Source organism: Mus musculus, chromosome 3 (genome assembly GCF_000001635.26).
Source record: "Mus musculus strain C57BL/6J chromosome 3, GRCm38.p6 C57BL/6J".
NCBI classification, from domain to species: Eukaryota; Metazoa; Chordata; class Mammalia; order Rodentia; family Muridae; genus Mus; species Mus musculus.
The window spans coordinates 103900674-103921737 of record NC_000069.6 but is presented as its reverse complement, the minus strand read 5'-3'; the positions used below and the strand labels follow the sequence as shown (position 1 = coordinate 103921737).

The 21064-nt window shown below is 40.1% G+C and overlaps 2 protein-coding genes across 14 annotated transcripts in view; both read right to left on the bottom strand.

Annotated features, from left to right (window-relative positions):
* Positions 1-7648, bottom strand: part of Rsbn1 (rosbin, round spermatid basic protein 1) — a 52549-nt gene extending 44901 nt beyond the window's left edge. For 4 of the 6 annotated variants that reach the window (NM_172684.3, NM_001356556.1, NM_001356558.1 and 1 more), the window contains exon 1: positions 6585-7618. In NM_172684.3, the coding sequence (NP_766272.2) occupies positions 6585-7287 (703 nt within the window). In that variant the 5' untranslated portion in view covers positions 7288-7618. Of the gene's footprint in view, positions 1-6584 lie in introns of all 6 variants that reach the window. The other 2 variants (XR_001783685.2, XR_003954314.1) reach the window with 2 other exon arrangements.
* A 1837-nt stretch (positions 7649-9485) lies between these two features.
* The window catches only part of Ptpn22 (protein tyrosine phosphatase, non-receptor type 22 (lymphoid)), a 55678-nt gene continuing 44099 nt past the window's right edge, over positions 9486-21064 (bottom strand). For 7 of the 8 annotated variants that reach the window (XM_006501148.4, XM_006501149.4, XM_006501150.3 and 4 more), the window contains 5 exons: positions 19547-19624; positions 18253-18368; positions 16552-16582; positions 12280-12357; positions 9486-9762 (listed from right to left, as the gene is read on the bottom strand). In XM_006501148.4, coding sequence (XP_006501211.1) covers positions 9698-9762; positions 12280-12357; positions 16552-16582; positions 18253-18368; positions 19547-19624 — 368 coding nt within the window. In that variant the 3' untranslated portion in view covers positions 9486-9697. The remainder of the gene's footprint in view (positions 9763-12279; positions 12358-16551; positions 16583-18252; positions 18369-19546; positions 19625-21064) is intronic. The other variant, NR_104070.1, reaches the window with a different exon arrangement.

The following is a 21064-nucleotide window of genomic DNA, read 5'->3' as shown; positions in this document are numbered from 1 at the left end:
ACGAAGATTATCCAATTACAATTAATGGACTTCAGATGCTAGCCTATATGAGTTTCCAGTAAAGAAAAGTATTATTGTATTCACAAACATAGTGCCCTTTACAAATTGGTGATCACAAAGACGGCATTATGTTATATCAAAGTTTTCATGCCTTACGGACAAAATTTTTTTCCTTTCTGGTGGATAGAGGAAAACAGTTTCTCAAGTTTCTGATAAATGAAATTAATTCTCAATATAATCACAATAATTCTCCATTCCTACCACAAAACTCAATCAAGTGTTTCTATCAATAATTTTCTGAGATAGGGCCCTACTACAGCTAGCAATCTTCAGCCTTCCAAATGCTGTGATCTCACAAATATGCCATCACACCCAGTGTCTTTTGTATCTCACAAAACACTTCCACATGATAGCAGTTAGGAAGAGGTCAAAAGTGAAAAACAGAAAAGCTGACTATGAAGAGCCACATAAGAGCAATCCTCTAAGTTTAATGGCAATGGAGTTAAGAGCTAGGCAAGCATCTTCTGACCCTTTCCTTAATATATTAAGATCATAGTTACCAGCCAACAACAATTAAAAAGAAACTATTACTTTTGATGAACTATCTTTGATCTTTGCTTTATGAACAATAACAAAGGAGAGAAAGAAATTAAGATCAAAGGATACAAGTAGCTACTTAGGTAAGCTGAAGCATACTGCTTATAATAAGATAAAGCAAACATCTTAATATTGTTTTTATAAACATCAATCAATGAGCACAGCAGAAAGAGCAAACTGGACTCTGAGGTGTTTGGTTTTTCTTAAGAGTCTAATATTCAGTTCTACCATTAGAAAATTTCAAGCATGTTACCTCAACTCTGAAAATCATTTTACTTCCAATTTTGGAGTAAGTATATACATACCAAACTTTTAACTATTTATGAGCAATGCCAGGCGTCTGAAGTGGTAGTATCTGAAATTATCCTGTATTTGAATTTGGATTGAGTATGCTGGGGTGATGTGTGGGAACATGTCTCTTAGTCACAGTCCATGCCTCAAGTCAGAGGTTGCCAACTTTCTCTGTAAAGAACACAGCAGGCTTTGTAGAGCATATGATCTCTGCCTCAATACTCCTAGTTTGCTACTATAATGCAAAAAAAACAAAAGCAAAAACCTATATAGACAATATATAAATGAACAGTTGTATTCCAATAAAACTTTTATCTATGGACAGAGAATTTACGTATCATAAGGTTTTTATGTGTTGTGAGGGTTTTTCCACAATCTAAAACATGAAAACCAATCTTACCAACTTTTAAAATAAGAGGCCGGAGAAGAAATTTTGTTTTATTTTGAGACAAGTCTCAAAGTCCCAAGCCAGCTTCAAGTGAACATGTGGGAATGGGTGACCCTAACCCTGACCCTTCTTATCTCCACCTCCCAGGTGCTGAGGTTACAGCCAGTACTACCACAGCCAGTTTGGGGCTGTGCTTGGGACTGGACTTGCATTGCTAGACAGGCTCTCTCTACCAACATAGCTGGCTGGGAACTTGCTATGTAACCCATGCTGGCTTGAAAGCTCCAGTCTCCCTGCCTCCTCCCAGTTGTGCTGGTTAGCTCTGTCAACCTGAAATGCTAGATAGAACCTGGAAAAAAAGAACCTCAACTGAGAAAATGCCTCCATCAGATTAAAAGTCTGTGGGATCTCTTTTTGATTACCGAGGATGAGAGAGGGCCCGGGCAATGCCAAATCTGGGCAGGTGATCCTTGGTGCTATAAGAAAACAAATAGAATGATCTATATATAGGAAGCTGGCTAGCAGCACTCAAGTATGAGCTGTGCTTCAGTTCCTGCCTTCAGGTTCCTGACTTCCTGTCCTGATGGACTGAGACCTGTGAAATCAGTTCTCTCCTTCCTATTCGGCTTTTGGTCACGATACTTCTCACAGTAATAGAAAGCAACCCAGGACATCAGCTGCAAAAGTGATTTAAAAAAGGTGCAAGGACAATTCAATGGAAGGACAATAAGCTTTCAATTAAAGGCATTACAGTGACTATTTACCTAAAGAACACATCCCACAACATAATCTCATACCTGTTTAAACAAACAAAAGCAATTGAAATTATAAAGCAAAAAAAAAAAAAAAAAAGAAAGAAATTATAAGGGGAGAAAACACCCAAAAATGATTCATTAAAGAAAAGACTCAATAAAACATTGCTGGTTTTGTTGTGTGAAACATCTTGTTAAACTGAGGGAAAAGCAAGCAACAGGGAAAAGCAAACATGAAAGTATTTGCAAACCAAACAATGAATAAAGGAATTGTACCTGTCATATACAAATAATTCTCAATAAAAAGTTCTTAAAATAATTTTTAAAACAGTATGATTAGAAAATTGGCACCAAAAACAAATACAAAAACAAAAAAACAACTAAACAAACAAAAAACACCAAGAAACAAATTTTACCAATGAGGCTCTATAAATGACAAGAAAAGTTGGTTAATATTACTAGCCATGAGACCATAAGATTATCAGCTCACAGCTACTGAAACTGCTAAAATAAAAATAGTTACAACATCAGATATTAACAAGAATGTAAAAAAAAAAAAAGAATTATTAAGTCACTATCGGGAATGTAGAGAGTACACTTAGGAAAAGAGTATGGCAACATGGTAAAATAAAAACAAGCCACAGACATATACTCACCACATGACCTAATAAAAGCATTTCAAAATTTGCTTCCAAACAAAATTCTGAACAGGAAGCTTTATTTCTAATAGCCCCAAACTAGACACCAAAGAAATCGTCCAAAAATCACTGTGTATGTGTGTGTGTATATATATATATGTGTATATATATATATATATATATATATATATATACTCTTGCTGAGAATATCCAGTAGTGGAAACGTGAGAGCCGTTACCATATACACCACATGGACAATCTCGGAGACACCAGACACTATGCCCCTCCTTAGAAGTGGGAACAAAACACCCTTGGAAGGAGTTACAGAGACAAAGTTTGGAGCTGAGATGAAAGGATGGACCATGTAGAGACTGCCATATCCAGGGATCCACCCCATAATCAGCATCCAAACACTGACACCATTGCATACACTAGCAAGATTTTATCGAAAGGACCCAGATGTAGCTGTCTCTTGTGAGACTATGCCGGGGCCTAGCAAACACAGAAGTGGATGCTCACATGCTAATGGATGGAACACAGGGCTCCCAATGGAGGAGCTAGAGAAAGTACCCAAGGAGCTAAAGGGATCTGCAACCCTATAGGTGGATCAACATTATGAACTAACCAGTACCCTGGAGCTCTTGACTCTAGCTGCATATGTATCAAAAGATGGCCTAGTCGGCCATCACTGGAAAGAGAGGCCCATTGGACACGCAAACTTTATATGCCCCAGTACAGGGGAACGCCAGGGCCAAAAAGGGGGAGTGGGCGGGTAGGGGAGTGGGGGTGGGTGGGTATGGGGGACTTTTGGTATAGCATTGGAAATGTAAATGAGCTAAATACCTAATAAAAAATGGAAAAAAAAAAAGACTAATGAGCTAGCTTCAAAAGACCCCGAATATACAATATTCTCAAATAACAAAATTATAGAGATAGACTGGTGGTTGTTATTGGGTAGAAACAGAAGAGAGGGTAGGGAGACAGTGCCTAAGGATATGAAGGGAAGTCCATGAGAGATGTTTCTGGAGAGTTTTGTGCCTTGTTTACAATGGTGGTTTCACAAATCTACATATGATAAAATGGCACAGAAACACACACACACACACACACACACACACACACACACACGTCAGTTTTTTCCTGGTGTTGGTATTATACAATAGTTATATAAGATATAACCACTGAAGAAAACTGGAAAAGGAAAAGGGCTTCTCTATGTTATTTTCTGTGAATCTATAATTACTACAAAGTAAATTGAAAGTTCCCAAAAGGGGCTGGTGAGATGGCTCAGTGGGTAAGAGCACCCGACTGCTCTTCCGAAGGTCCGGAGTTCAAATCCCAGCAACCACATGGTGGCTCACAACCATCTGTAACAAGATCTGACTCCACTCTTCTGGAGTGTCTGAAGACAGCTACAGTGTACTTACATATAATAAATAAATAAATCTTTAAAAAAAAAAAAAAAAAAAAGAAAGTTCCCAAAAATCTTAGAATAAGCAAAAGGACAAAATTCCTTTGTAAACAACAATCTACTTTATTAGAGGTGTTTACAGGACCAAGCACAATAATTAATAAATAAATAGATAGACAAATAAAGCAAGCTAGTTTGAACTGCCTCCCATGGGCCAAGCACTATTTTAAATGACTTCCATACACTGCCCCAACAATCCATATAACAACCATATGAATGAAAATACCTCAACCTCATTTTACAAACAGGAAAACTGGGGTTAAAAGGAGATTAATTTTTTATCTTGATCACACAATAAGTACTAGAACCAAAATTTACTTCCAGAGCCATGCCTCCTGAACCTGAAGATAATAAAAATAAACAAACTGTGATTTCTTTTTTTTACAAGTATTGGTCCAACTATTCAAAAAGCTTAAACTAAACAATATTAACACAGTTTATTGTATACAGAAGCTTCAGTGTGGGTCAGATATCCAGACCACTCCCGGACAGGTTTCCTCAAATATACCTGACCAGAGGGCGCAATTTCCCCCAGAATTTATACAGTTTGGGTATACAATCCAATCCTCTCTAAACCAGAAGTGAAAAGTGTTCAAATAGCCTGGTTTTACCCATTTCTCTTCTTCGTGTACTGGCAAAAAGCTGTACAGTCCAATGTAGTAGCCATGAGCTGTATGGAACATGTTGTATGTTACAGTAAGATAAAATTTCAGTTTCTCAGTCACACAGTCACATTACAAATCTTTAAGTGTCACATATGGCTACCATATTCGACAACATAGATATAGAATATTTGCATCATCTGAGAAAATTCTATTCATCAGCATTACAGAATTGGTTTTGATTTTAAAAGAACACGGGGCCTGTACAGTCTTCCGGGGCGCACACTGTGAATTACTACACGTGTCAGCACCACCCTCCCCCATAAAGGGGAACTGAGAGATCTCAGATCATTTCTAGTCAGCTTACTGACTGCCTCTGGAATGAGAATTGTCAAGGCAAAGGAGTGGAGAAAAGGAAGCAAGGGAAAGAAAGCCAAGCAGACTGCCAATAGTGATAAAGCTTTAACTAGCATTTAGGAGTCTCAGCTTTATGCCAAGGACACTAGTATTCTCTCCTACAGCACAAATTTAAAGAAAATGATTATTGAAATGTCCCTGTGGCTGTGTATGGACACACACCAGGGAGTATGAGGAAAAAGGGTAAAAATATAAGCTACTCCAATATGCAATTATTTTGAAAACTGGCATACCAGTCAGTTTGCCACAGTTATACTCCTAAAGATGGTATCTGGATACCACCAAAGAAAAATATAGATGCAGTTCTGTCCAGTGGAAAAGTGAAAACCTATTATTTCACCTAAACATACACACACACACACACACACACACACACACAAACTGGTTAGCATTGTGAGTAAATATATGGGAAAAATCCAAGACACTCGAAATTTTAGAATCAAAGACTAACATGTTAATAACTGGAATTACCCAGTATTCGAACACATTAGTGTGTTAGTATTTACTGATTATGACTATTATAAGTTATAAATATATACAAAGTATAAATATGGCATAACCAAAACCCTGCTTCATTTCTTCCATAAAGAATATAAATACATGCTACAAGTATCTGGCAATAGAAGACACCAATTTTGGCCAACCTAATTCATCTCAAAAGCACTCTTAGTCCTACTTTTTCTATGTGAAAAACCTTTAAAGACTGCTGGAATTGCAGAGATTCTCAAACAGTGCTCTGGCAAAATGAAATGAAACTAGAATCTACATCTGCATCTGCATCCTACTGCACGCTTCCTTCCCTTCAGAGATACGGTTGGTATACTTCCTAGACTCAGAGGGTGATAAAACCTTCCTCGAACCAATCCTAAACCATACTAACAATTAAAAGGGCTAATATTTTTTTTTAAAAAACTATTTTTACTACGTCTAGCTGAAAAATAAACACCGTAAATGATTTTTTTAACCTCGCCGAAGCTAAGGCAACCAGTAGTTGTGTAACCTCTTTAAGAATTCAAACTCAGAGCCCAGAGTCAAACCTGTAAATATGCTGGTGCCAGGAATGAGAAAAACTAAAGATTTCCAAGCAAGAGAACAAGAAGGGACTTTCAGTGACAAGCCTTTACTTCAGAAAGGGAGGTTTTAGTACCCCACCTACTAATCCGATGCCAAGCACTGCGCGGCGCGGAAACCCTGCCGAATTTGAAAATAAATGTTGCAAAGGCTCCGGGGGAACTGCAAACAGGGATGGAAACTGACAGCTCGGCCTCAGAGAGAAGCCTCAAGTAGGTCAAACTGTGGCAACCGCCTGCAATCCCGAGTCCACTCCAGTGGGCTCAGGGGAGTAGAGCGGCGTCTTTCAGTCCTAAAGGGGCGGGATATGGGCACTGAGACCTACAGCCCGAGCCCCAGCGGTTCGCCTGCTCTCACCTCTCTTGGGGGCCTTGATCAGAGGCACCCCTCCGCTCCTTTCGCCGTTTTCCTGCTTGTCCTTGTGCTTGAGATCGCCCGGAACGCAGGCGCCGGGGTCACCATCGGAGCCGCGGTGGTGATGGTGCTTGTGCCGCTCCTTGTGGCCCTTATGCTTGGGCCCGGCCGCGCTCACCGTCAGAGGCGAGAAGGTGAAGAGGGCCGAGGTGCCCGGGGCCGGGAGCGGGGCAGCGACAGTGGGCCCGGCGGGTGCCAGCGACGGTGGCGGCGGAGGCGGCAGGAGCAGAGGTTCAACAGGGCCCGGGACGGTTGGGGCGGCATTCGTTGGAGGCAGCGGCCCGGGATGTTGGCGGCTACGACGCCGCCGATGAGGGGGAGCGAGAGGGGGGTCCTGGCTCGGCCGCCCCCGCTTCTCCTGAGAACCCCCGCTGCTCGCCCGGCGCTGCCGCTTCACTCCCCGCGGCGAAACCCCAACATGGGGTTTCTCCTTCCCTTCTTTGTCCGGCTCCTCCTGCGCCGCCACCGCCCGTACTACGCGAACCGCTCCGACCTGCGCAGCCATTTCACCCACAAACACACATTTAAATGGCCCGACCGCCCCCCCGTCCGCGGTTCGCGCAAGCGCTGCCCGCGCATGGCCCGCTGGGCATTGGAGTCTCTCCCCCACCCTCCACTGATCGGTCGTTCTCGTAGACCTGAACATGCCGGAAACGGCAGTTCCGACACCTCTCCGCAGACCTCGCCAACCGAGCTTCTATTGTAAAGCACCCTGGACGCGCAAGGCCTTGCGGGAGTTGTAGTTCCACCGCCCTTCGCGTTCTTCCCCCTCCCCCTCCGCCCCCACTTTGCTCTCTGAGTGGAGGAGCGGAGGGGAGCGTGCGCCTAGGCACGCTTCGGGGTGCCACGCAACTGCCGCCCTCCGGCGAGTTGCCGCCAACCGCCCTAACCGCCCAAACAATGTTAATAGCTTTCAGAGTCTCGCCGTGTGTTCAGGCGCTCCACTTCCAGTGTTCCTCCTTCATCTTGCCCGGAGGTGGTCTCCATAGTGACTTTTCAATTTCGTATTTCTCCCCATAGCCTTTGTGAGGTAAAAGAATCTCCAGTTTACCCTTGACAAACCAGGAGGAAAAGAATTTCGGAATATGTAAAACGACGGTTTCGCTGTAGAACATTGTAAAGCTGCTATTCAGAAAAGAAAAAAAAAATTTTTTTGAAGCATTTCCTATAGCACTGCTGTGGCGACCGCTGCAGGCTCAAGGCAGGTGCAAATGTTGCCTTAGGCGTTCCCTGAGCGCAGCTCCGCCTTGCCAGAGTCACTTTTCCCTCCAATTCTTGGAAAGGTAGAATCCAGCATTTTTGTTGAACATACAGCTATAGTTAACAACAAAAAAAAATGTCTCGATAGAAATTTTTAATTTTTTTTCAACCCATACATATAAATTTGCAAATGTGAAAAGCGCTGTCAACCTGACACTGTTCGCCAGGAGATGGTGTTTACTCAGAAATCCGTTTTGAGTTTCATTACTTTAGCTTTTTACCTAGAATTGCATTTAAGTCCTTGAGAAAGCTATTTGGAAATAACCGACTACAATGATGTACTAGGCATATAAAAGACACTGTGGTTTAACACCACTAGTTCCCAGAGAAGTAACTTAGGCTGAGTGAACTTCTGTAATAAAAGTTATCGTTTAAAATAGAGAAGTTCTTGAACACCTACTGGGTATACATTGTACTACAATAAACAAGTAACAATACAGGTCAATTTGCCCTAGCATTTGGGTTTCCCAACAAAAAGTATTAAAGCGCAAATAATACTGTTGCTAGGCTGTATTTTCATAAGTAAAAATATTAAACTGATAGGGAAAGTAAAGCCAACCCTTTACAATAATAAAGAGCCATTAAATTATTTACTGTATAAAACTAGATTTGAAATATAATTTACTTAGAAGAATCCATAGTCATATAGAAATACATTTTCAAATCACCAGTACCTTTAAATGGTTGTGAACATAAATTCGTTTTATGTGGACACGTTTATCTATAGGGCCTTTTCTATGAAGAACACACTATCAAAAAAGAAAGTTAAAGTGCTAACAAAAAGTAACCGCTGTTGATTTTTTTTTCTTGAATTGGTAAGTGAATAACTGGGTAAACATACATACAGTTGGACACCTCATAGCAATACAGAAGTGATCACTGCCGTTATTTGTACATCATCTTTCCTTCTTTTACGCAACAATTGGGGAAATTGAGGAGATACACTCCGTTTAGACATTTAGTCATTTTCACAAGCAGTACTGCAAGCACAAAGGAAGGAGTGCTTTGTTTTCTAACTAAAACCTTTAGTCAGTCGTGATGGAGCACGCTTGCAATAGCAGCGGTCTGCAGCTTGGAGAAGGATCAATAGTTTGAGGCCAGCCTAGGGCTGCATAGCAAAATCTATTTTTTAAAGTTATTTTTAATATTAAGGCAGTGTATAAATTTAGTTGAAGGGTCGGAGAGACAACTCAGATGGTGAATTAAGTGCGTTTAACTACTTTTGCAGAGGACCCTGGTTTAGAACCCACGTAGCAAGTCACAACCTGTTATTCCAATTCAAGGGATTTGGTTCTCTCTTCTGGCCTCGATGGGCACTACACACAGGTGCTGTACATACATGCAGGCAAAAACACTTGTATACATAAAAATATTTTAAAGAGAACGTTATGATCAAATTCTTACAATTCTATTGAAATTAATGTTTATGCTGGACTTGTGTGCTTGTTACCACAGCCCTCCAAAGGCTATGGAGGAGGAGACATCATCTCAAAATAAAAATTTATATTTAAAGAAAATTCATATATAGAAAGAAAGTAAAATATAATAACTTTCAAACGTGAAAAGTAAATACACTTTGAAGCATAAACTGAAGTACAAACTTTATTGGCAGTTCCCAGTGAAATATAAGGAATATGAAAATACAAGTTTGCTGGAAGTTTGTCACATATTGCTTTCCTTTTCAAGACTATTGACAAAATATATCCTCATTACTGATATTATTATTATAGCAGTATTCAAGTAGCTTTATCTGCAGGTACAATTTTAACAAATATTCTTATAAATCCAGAGGTGCGTTACATATTCCAAGCTGATGGCGGGTTCCTTGGTCCTTTGGGTTTTGAAAAACGATTTCCGAAACCTGAGGACAAAAATAAAACTGAATGAAGATGGGTATTTTTATACACAGAAATTAATACTTGAATTTTAGAGTATAACATTAAAATTTTAAGCACCCTTTTTGATCAATTTAGTAATAGATTGTGGAGGCATTTTAGTAATTAAAGTTTAAATGAAAATTGAATATTTTTGTTGTACTGGGGATCAAACTATGGGCCTTGCATAGGCTAGGCAAGTGTTCTGCCACTGGAGCACACCTCCAACCCAAATACTACTAATATTTAAACTTAGCGCATTTACAGATTAACTAATAGTACTAACTATATGAAGAACCCTGGTTATAGTAGCCTGTAATAATTAAATATATAATACCATTTATCTGTTTTATTCACCCACTGATCACAAAACAAATTTCACTTTTATAAAATTAAGTGTGGCATTATTAAATCTAGTTCTGTATCTATGCAGCCACAGAAACTCCTGAGTTTACTAAAACATTAAGTTTCAAAACTTATAAAATATAAGATAATCCTGAGAAGAAGAGGTTCTAAGTGAGTTATAATTACTTTTCTTCCTGAAATGCACCTTCCTTGCCTCCACAATGAAGAACATGAAAATCTTTCATATAAAATAAAAGCTATTACTGGGTGCTTTCAAAAAGAATTTCGTGATGAGGACATTTATTCTTTGTCACTAGCGATGTAGGTCTTGACTGTGGTAGATTCTCAAAGCATCTTAGCAACTTTGGTGCCTTAAATTTAAAACCGAAGGGTTTGAAAGAGGGAGAACAGAAGATGAAAAACTCAAAGATCTTTCTGGTACTTGAATTTCATCACCTTCCCTAGTAACTACTGATGTTTACAAGTCTAAAACCAAAACTACAGTAGGCCAGGAATGGTACCAACTACTTCTAATCCAAGCACACAGGAAGTTAAGCCAGGAGGACCACAAGTTCAAGGCCAGCCTGGCAAGTTCTGCAAGATTCTCATGCATAGATACACATATACTCATACATACAAACACACAGACACAGAAACACACAGACACACAAACACACACACCTATATGCCAGAGCTGGAATAAACCCCTCATATTTATTAACTAGTAATTTTAAATGTTGGTGGAGGTGTACAGAGCCTAGCTCATGTAAACCTTACTCTTTTGATGATAAAGAGAAGGAAAATATTCAGATGAGGTAGTTACACATCACCATCATCTCCTCAATACAGGCGCCTTTACTATAGCCCATGCACTGCGCAGAGGGGTGAGGACTTGCTGTGTCCTCAGTGAGAACTACAGCTTCAAATACCTATATCTGATCTGAGTCACTAGCTAATTCGTAATACTTTAAAACAGCTGTACACTACAGGTTTCCGAATATAGGTCAATTCAGCAAAAAGAAACCTGAACCATATGCTTTTTTTCCCCTCAACTTAGGGGGTGGGGGCATTTATGACATAGCCCTGAACTTATGATCCTCCTGTCTCACCCTTGCATGTGGTAGGATTACAGGTGTGCTCCATCTGAGGCAACTTCAATATTTTTAAGTAACATATTCTTATAATTTTTATTGCCACTGCTAAAGGAAGCAATGAAAACTAAGTGCTTTCAAGTATAGCAACTTTGACATCTAGGCATGTTTGAGAAGAAGCAACATGGATACAGCTAAGATTTCATTCCAGGGTATACACAATGTAAAGTCAGATGATCCATATGTCACTCAAGTGATGTAGAGAAAAGAAGGAAGCAGAAAACGTCTGTTGCCAAGGCAAAATTACGTGTTTTTTCATAGTTTATACAATGTTCCATCTGAATGTTTTAAACTAATTTCATACAAATTTTAACTTTTCTCTGGTTTTGTGAGACAGGGTTTCTCAGTGTAGCGCTGGCTGTCCTGGAACTCACTCTATAGTCTAGCCTGGCCCCAAACTTAGAGATCCACCTGCCTCTGCCTCCCAAGTGCTGGGACTAAAGGCGTGCGCCACCAACATCCAACCAAATCTTACTATTTCAATTGTAACCATTGAAACATGGAGTGGATGAAATGTAAAGGAAGTTTTATAGCTAAAGAAATAGAGCATTTATAGTAAACATTTTCTCAAAATGAGACAAGGACTATAATAACAGAGACTGATCTCTCAGTTTCTGCTTCTTCCTCTGAAATAAAATTATGTTTGGGCAATTGTATGTCTGCCTAGCAGTATTAAATTTTCTAACCGTTCCTACAATTTTAATTTTTAAATTTTATTTAAATAAAAATGAAATTTTGTTTAAAACATATAAAAATAATTTTTTTCTATGTGTTTTGATGTTTGGCTTCATGTATGTCTGTGCACCATGTGCTTGCAGTCCCTGCAGAGGTCAGAAGTGGGCATTAGCTTCTCTGGAACTGGAGTCACAAGTGCTGTGAGCCACTACAGAGGGCTTAGAATGGAGCTTGGGTCCTCTGGAAGAATATCCAGTGCTCTTAATCACTCAGCCATCTCTCCAGCTCCAGATTATATACATTTTTAACTCTGATCTAAAATGATACACATACCAAAATTCAGAAAGGAGCTGGAATTTTTTGGCTGAACACGTTCTGTAGGCTTGCTTGGTGAGGAAGAATTACAAACACCTGTAATCAGAGGAAAAATACATAGGGTAAAGACTGACAAGAGGTTTAGATTATAATTTATTTCCTTGCATGATCATTGAAATTAAACATTTCCTCCAGAACAATACTCCAAAATAAATATATCAGTATCATATTGAAAGTGTTTAAATTGTTGAAATTATATTTGTATATTATAACTATGATATGGAGAGGGGGGGAAAGACCTCAGTCTGCAGGCATAAACTCACTATGGATCCCATGACAGCCTTGAACTTGTGGCACTCTTCCTACTTTGGCATCCCAACTACTGGTATTACAGACCTGAACAACCATACCAAACGAGTTATTTTCTTTGCAAACAGAATATATAGCAATACCCAAAACCAAGGAAATGGTGTGTCACAAAACCACTAAGTTAGGACTCACATTTGGCCTTGGAATTTATCTTTGTCCTCTGATGAGTCATAATGTGCTTATGATGTTTCACATTAATTCATCTATGGCAAGCTGAGGTTTTTCTTATATTTCCCTCGACTCCTAAATCTCCTGTACTTTCCAGCCAGTTTTCCTCATAGATGATTCTAAGTTAGGGCCATAGTCTCTCAAAGGCATTGTTATATTTCTTGGTTCGCTATTGTATTTACTATGTGTAGGCATATAAAAATACATACATATAAAAATACATATGTTCCTAACACCTTAATATATACATATATCAATTCTTGCCCAGTTCTACAAGGAATTTTGTTAAACTGGGTCTACAATTGACATGTGCATGGTCTTACAGGAATAAAGATTTCTCAAGTTCATGTAAACTTTCTCAAAAATAGCTTATAAGTAAAGAGAAATTACTGCCTACTTTTTTTGTTCTTAACATTTAAAAACATAATGTGAGAACATATATGTGTTTACATATATGTAATATTAGGCTTCTAGAAGCATCTAGAACATTTCCTTTCTGGAGAATACTTGAGTATGAATCTCTAGAATAATAGCAGACTTCAGGCATTTCCAATTAAATACACACTTACTAAATACTGTGTGTCAAGAACTGGGCTAGGAACTGAAGATAGACACGAACACAGTTGGATGAAGGGAGGGATGTACAAGGATATCAATAATCTCTACATGTGAACTGAAAGTATTTGTCCCAACGAGGAATATTAATTATTTCTCCCTTCCTTCCTTCCTTCCTTTCTTCCTTCCTTCCTTCCTTCCTTCCTTCCTTCCCTCCTTCCCTCCTTCCCTCCTTTTATTTTTTCAACAAAGGCAGCAAAGATCAGCAAACATACACTAGAGAGAACAGCTTTCTTACCTATGGCTTGTTATTCATGCTGCCTGCTCAGCATGTATCTAGCTACAAGATAAAGCAACTTATATGTTTCCTTTACCATCCTCCCCAATTTTCAGTTTCCACACATCAAGTGGAACTATTTCTACTTGTAGGGTAATGAAATGACTAATAACTTGGGCTGAATTCCATTGTTAGAACATTGTCATGGCCACATCAGAGATGTGTAAGTCTGATGTCATTACTAGCTAATCAGTGACCACATGTAACTATGTGGCTAAATATAAGACACAGTATCATGCCTAATCAGAATGTTAAGTATATTGTTAAGAATTTATTCAGGCAGGGGCAAATGAACCAGGCCAACATCCGGCCAATTTACACTAGTCATTAGACTGTTGCTTAAGCAACCAGGAAAAGGCTAATTTTTTCCATCATAAACCTAAAATCACATGATAAAAAATCTGCCTATGAGTAAGCTTATAAAGTAAGACAAAACCGGGACTTGAGAGATGGCTCACTGGCAAAACGCCTGCTGAGCAAGCATGAGAAACTGAGTTCAGACTCAGCACCCAGGTTAAAAAGCCGGGGAATGGCAGCCATGTGCCTATAACCCCAGCATGTGGGAGATGAAGAGAGTTGGCTCCCTAGTGCTTGCTGCTCCGCTAGCATAGCCATTGATAAGCTCTCAGGTCAATGAGAGACCCTGTCTGGAAAACAAGATACATGGTTGAGGAAGATGCTGGCCACCACTTGAGCATGCATATGTGCACATAGACATACACACATACATATGTAAGAATGAAACAAAGCTCTAAGGAAGAAAGGTGAGCTGCTTAATGAGTTATTTGAATTCTTAGTTGCAAGACAATAATAAATGTTTTTCTTATGATCAAGTTACCCTAAATTCGGTTTTTTTTGTTTTTTTGGTTTTTTTTTTGTCACTTGCAAATATAAATGAAAATTTCCCTCTAGGGCTCAGCTGGTAAAGGAGTTTGCTGTGTAAGTCTGAGAACCTGAGTTTGTTCCCTGGAGCTCATGTACTAAAGGTAGAAGAGAGAAACCAACTCTACAAAGTTGTCCTCTGACCTCCATTCTCAAGTCGAGACATGTGCCCCCATCATACATGTATGCATGAACACACACACACACACACACCCCAAAATTTGTTTGAAATTTTCTCCCACTAAAAGTAGGCATCACTCAACATCATGGTTGACAGCTTCCATTCCCGTCATGTATAATCCACTCTCCACACACAGCAGCCAGGATAAAATAATGCACAGCGTCTCTGTTTAACACCCTCTTCTGGTGTCTCATTGCACCAAACTCTCCTTAACAAGAGCAGTAAGGATATAACTCCTGCTCTCCCCTCCCTCCAGCCCCACCTTACCTCTTTTCATTCTCTCACAGTCACTCTTGTTTTCTTTAATAACATCTATCACAATGTTATTATGTATGTGCTTGGGGACTTACTTGCTTAATTTCTGAGTTCCTCACTAGACTTGAGTTGCCCATAATCCTAAGAGCTAGTATTATCTCTGCTAATACCATATACGAGGTGCTTTCCACAATGTCTAAATAGCGGGCATTCGACAAGTATTCATAGAAAGAAAGCAGACAGAAATGCTAGCTCAAAAAAAAAAAAAACAGATTAAAAATGCTATTTTCATTAAGATCTTAACTGCAGACTACTAAGATATTCCTACTGGGAAATATCATAGGTCATTCTGGGTTCATGAGAGTCTGGAAGGGGTGTGGCTATGTATACAAGTCAAAGCTAAAGCACAGCTTCAGGGGCAGTTTGAAAGCTCAATGCTGTTCTTAGCAGCTAAAGAACATAGAAGCAAAGTGGTCAAAAACCAGAAACACAGTCCACATTCAGAGAATGCTCTGAGTTTACTTATAAAAAGAAGGCTCAGTCTCCCATCATATCCCAAAGATCTGCCAACATATATCTACCTGAAGTTACTGCTATTTTGATATCCCCCAAATACTATTGGACCTAGAGAAAGAAAAGAGTGCTTCTTAAGCTAATCAAATGAACCTCTGGCTGACTATCCAAGTCGGGCACTCGTTTGGTTTTTGTCTACGTAATTTTTCCTGTTACTGTAATTTCCTTTTGGAATATTAAAATTCTCCTTGACTAATTCTTGGGAGGAATGCTTGTTTCCTAACCGGCCGTCAGCTATAACGGGTGAGCAATTCTTTCAGAGGTCGGGGGGATGACAATGCTGGCAGACTATTGAGAACCTGGAGTTTGGGAAAATAGAGGAGAGCGGGAGGATAGAGTAACACTATCTACCCAAGATTTTGCTTTCAGAAAGGTTCCGTGGTGTTCTTTGTCCCTCCCCATTGTACCAATATCTTCCTGCCTAACCAAGTGGATCAAATTTCTAAGAGTCATACCGCCATGTTTTATAGAGCTTATAATTGTAAATAAGGTGTCTCAGAGAATTTCCAAACATTTAGAGAGCCTGTGGGTTTTTATTTTCATTACAATACAGGAAAACAGTAAGCAACAGACTTTTTATTCCTGGTAACACTTGTGAAAATGGAAATGCTTCATTAAATCCACACATTTGATCACAGTATGCTTTACTGCTACTGTTTTCAAAGAAAGCTTATCTAAGGTTAGACTGCTAGGAGTCTTAAATCACACAGCTATATCTAAGCATCTTGGAATGGGTAGGAAATACCAAACATTGCACTAATTATTCTTCTGTCTGTAAACAGCACCCCTACCTAACACATTAGGCTGGTGGAGCCCAGCAAGTCAAGGCCTGGGTGACCACTCTGACCCACAGGCCCCTCCCTTCTGAAGCTCTGTTTGTTAACCTTTTTCATAGGGTGACACCAAAAATTGTGTAACTAAATTTTTTAGATACATTCTAAAAGAAAAAAAAAAGTACAAATGAGCTTACTTTTTTTCATATTTCGAAAAATCTTCAAACTCTGTAAAAGTGAAGAGAGGAGAAAGTTAATGTTTTTCCTATAAGTTTCAAAATCCCTTAGTCAACTAGAAATACAGACTTAACAGGATTTGTTTCCTTAATAATTGCCACAAAAACACAATTATTTTTCCATCTTACATATTAATTCAATACAAAACCACCCTTTGAATCTCCCTTGATGTTTTACCATATGTCTCCTGGCACACACCTAGAAACAGTTCTGTCAAAAGGCCAGGGCTAATGATGGACACACCTTCACACCCTCTGCTGGGAGCACTCAGAACTGCCAATGGCCTCTGAGGGTTGCTTTGCTTTTCAGTCATGGACATTTTGCCCAGTTTTATTTTACAGTTATGAATTTTTAGCAATTCGTCATATATTAGACAAACTCTGGCTGTGGAGCCAGCTGCAGGCATCCTCTCCAGTCTGGTCTTTCTCTTTGATTTTTAGCAACCTTTCCTTCATTTTGAAATTTTAGTGGGCTGCCTATATCTTCTTCCTCACTGCCTTTGGATTGTCATAGTTACAAAGACCACTCATGTCCCAGAGTTACAAAACTATCTTAACAAAAAGGACTCTTGTCACTTAGTTTTTAAAAATAATTTTTATTGAGTCATTTGGGTTTTTTTTAGGTTTTAAATTTTTTTTAGATTAATTTATTATTTTATGTGTACAGATGTTTTACCTGAATGTATATTTATGCACCGTATATATGCCTGGTGCCCAAGGAAACAAAAGAGCACATCAAATCCTCTGGAACCAAGGTTAAAGACAGTTAAGATCCACCACATAGAAGCTGCAGAGATGGCTCAGTGGTTAAGAGCACTGAGTGCTCTTCTGAAGGTACTGAGTTCAAATCCCACCCAGCAACCACATAGAGACTCATAACCACCTGTAATGAGATCTGACTCCCCTTCTGGTCTGTCTGAAGACAGCTACAGTGTATCAAGAAAAAAAAAAAAAAAAGCCACCATGTGGTTGCTGGGAATTGAACTCAGGTCCTCTGAAAGAGCAGTCAGCGCTCTTAATTTCTGAACCATCTCTCCAGTTTCTTTTTAGTAGTTTCATGTGTATGTACACATTTTAACATTTAAATCTTTTAGCTATCTACATTTTATCCTAATGTAAATGTGAATTATAGATCCTAATTTTTTCTACATTATTATATATTTAGACCAACATTTTTTTGAGACATGGTCTCATGCATCCCAGCCTGGTCTTAAACCTCTGATACTTCTGCCTCCACCTCTCAAATATTGTAATATTACAAACACGCACCACCATTCCTAGGTCAAACTCCAGGCTTCAGGCATGCCTCTGGCAAACCGTCTACTAACTGAGCCACATTCTCAACCTGCTAACAGTTATGAAATCATCCAGCCCTGCCCTTGATTTTAGACACTCCATAATGATTTTATATATATATATATATATATATATATATATATATATATATATACCTCTGCATGTAATGCATTTATTTCCATATACTAACATGTAACTGTAATTACTCTCATTCATTGCAATTATTTGCTTTCTATTAATTTTGACTGTGTGAGAGCAAAACTCGGTTTAGTAAACAAGCTTAATCTACTTTTCAGCCTTAATGCTGTGGGCAGAAAGCCAGTAGTAAAGGAAACTCGGGGATGTTTTCTAGATCTCTTGTCTTACCTTACTCCTTGTGAAACTTTTTCCAGGGGTCCTCAATGTTTGTTTAGAAGATGTGGAGTTCTCTGTGGTTTCAGGATAGCTAGTAGAAGAAGTTTGCACGGCTTGGGCCTGTATACCTTAACAAAACAGAAAAAGGAAAAGAAAAAGGGGTTGTTGTATAGTTTCTTAAGCCTGTGACTTAAATATATGTGTATATTCAGGCTTGGCCTATATGTTAGGCCCCTTAGGTATCATTTTCATTATATGTTATAGGCTTTAAAATTCATTCTTTTATTTAATCATTCTTTATGCCTTTCCATGGAAGACTTACTGTATTTAATTTTGTTGTGTTGTTTTGTTTTGTTTTGTTTTTTTAGATAGGGTCTCATTTTGTAGCTCTGGCTGGCCTGCCACTCACAGATACCTGCCTCTGCCTCCCAACAAAACCGCCATGCTCAGCCTCATCTTTGTTCTTAAGAGACAGGGTCTACTCTTTCTCTTCTGGTCCCAGGCGCTGTGGGAGCCGGGGATTACTGTGCAGACATGGCCAAGTCCAAGAACAACACCACACACAACCAGTCCCGCAAATGGCATAGAAATGGCATCAAGAAACCCGGGTCGCAAAGATACCAATCTCTTAAGGGGGTTGACCCCAAGTTCCTGAGGAACCCTTGCCAAAAAACACAACAAGACAGGCCTGAAGAAGATGCAGGCCAACAATGCAAAGGCAGTGAGTGCGCGCGCAGAGGCCGTCAAGGCCCTGGTGAAGCCTCAGGCCAACAAACCCAAGATGACAAAAGGGCCCCAGCTACAAACTCTGCTGTCTGGCTTTCACCATTCACCCCAAGCTTGGGAAGCATATTCGAAGCTACATGGCCAAGGGTCAGAAGCTCTGCCAACCAAAGCCCAAGGTTCAAACCAAGGCAGAGGCCAAAGCTCCAGCTAAGGCCCAGGCTTCAGCTCCAGCCCAGGCTCCTAAGGTGCCCGGGCCCCTGTGAAAGCCCCATAGAAAAAGCTCCTGCCAGTGTGAAGACAGATGGACTACTATGACAAACAGCCTACACACTGTCTGCAGATGACCAGTGTTCTATGTTGTTTTTACAAATAAACTCAGGCAAGATCTGTTAAAAGGAGAGAGAGAGAGAGAGAGAGACTCACACAACTTAAGCTGTTCTGAAACTATGTGGCTACTGATGGCTCTGAATTCCTGATCCTCTTGTATCTGCCTCTCAAATACTGAGATCCTTGGCATGAACTAATAACATATTTATCTTATTTTAACCTTTTAACACTCATTTTATAACTGCCAACTTACAGTCCTCATCAGCAAGAAAGAAGGACTCTAGAGTTCTTTCTGGGAGAGGAGGTGGAGGAGAACCATCCTGATGTCGATCTGTAAAATAGAAAAAAAAAAGTATACAACAAAGCAAAGAAATCCACCAATGAAAGTCAGGTTAGGATCCCTTTTGTGGCTCTGTAATTTTTGCTGTTTGTCCTTTTTGGCCTGCAACCTCTGTCTTAGTTACTTTTCCTGTTGTTGGGACAGCACAGCCTGATGAGAGCAATTTAAAGAGAGGAGTTGAGCTGGCTCACAGCCCTGGTGTATATGCCATTGTCTGCGCAGTCCTGCGGGCAGGAGCTTAAGCTCAGCTGCTCACACTCCACTCATGGTCAGAAGCAGGGAGCGGTGATGCTGGGACTCCTCACTGGAGGTCTTTCTATTCAGTCCAGGACCCAGCCCCAGGGAATGAGTGCTAACCACTGCTGGGGGGGTCTTCTCACTCAACCTCAGTCCTCACAGGCGTGTCCAAAGGTCAGCTAAATCAAAATAGTCCCTCACAGGTGTACCTGGAGGCTTGCTTCCCAAGAGGATGCCAGATCCTGTCCAACTAACCATCACAACCTTGACATGAAAAAGGATCTGAATGTAGGGCTACAGGTGTGCTCTACCACGGCCAGCTGGCACAAAGGCTACAGGTGTGCTTTACCACTGCCAGCTGGCACGAAGCTTTGGCACATTTGATGCCTTTCAGGGCCTTCATCTCCTGGGGTGGACATAGCAAGAATGAAATGAATGGTCACACAATGTAAAAGAAGTTATCTGAACAATGACCAGAGTCTCAAAAGTGTTGCCCTCTGCTCTGTTGGCCAAACAGCCCATTACTCATCAAAAACTCAAGAGCTCATTTACAGATGTATTCTTCTGAAGAAACTGGAAATGAATTTTACCAAGGTTATAGAAAAAGATTTAAAGGATAACAGAATATGTTAAATTAGTCATGAGAATACAATTCATTGAATTTAGAATTGTCCTTGAGGACCAATAATGCATTCTCTTCAGCAAATGAACAGTGTAAAAAAAATACAGTTACAGGTTTTAAGAGAAGCAAAAATACAATGTGTAGTAAGCCAGCTATAAGCTGACTATAAAAAGCCTTTTTTGTTTTTGGAGACAGGCTACACTGTGTAGCCCTGGCTGTCCTGGAATGCACTATGTAGACCAGGCTGGCCTGTAACTCACAGAGTTCTGCCTGCCTCTGCCTCCCAAGTGTTGGAGTCAAAGGCAGTCACCACTGCAGAAATGCCAGGCTGAGACGGCACTTCTGAGACAGATGGAGGACACAACACAGGCTGAGAATCAGAATCTCTGCAGCCTCAGTGTTCATAGAGGTCTCTGGTCCACCCAAAGCAGGAGGCATGGCCCCACAGCACTCTGTGAGATGGACGCTTGCTCCAGAGGTGTTTAGTGAGCCAGCTGGTAACCTGGACCAGGCTCACTGCCTTCTGGCTCACTGTCTTCTGGCTCGCTGCCTTCTGGCTAGCCTAAGACCCT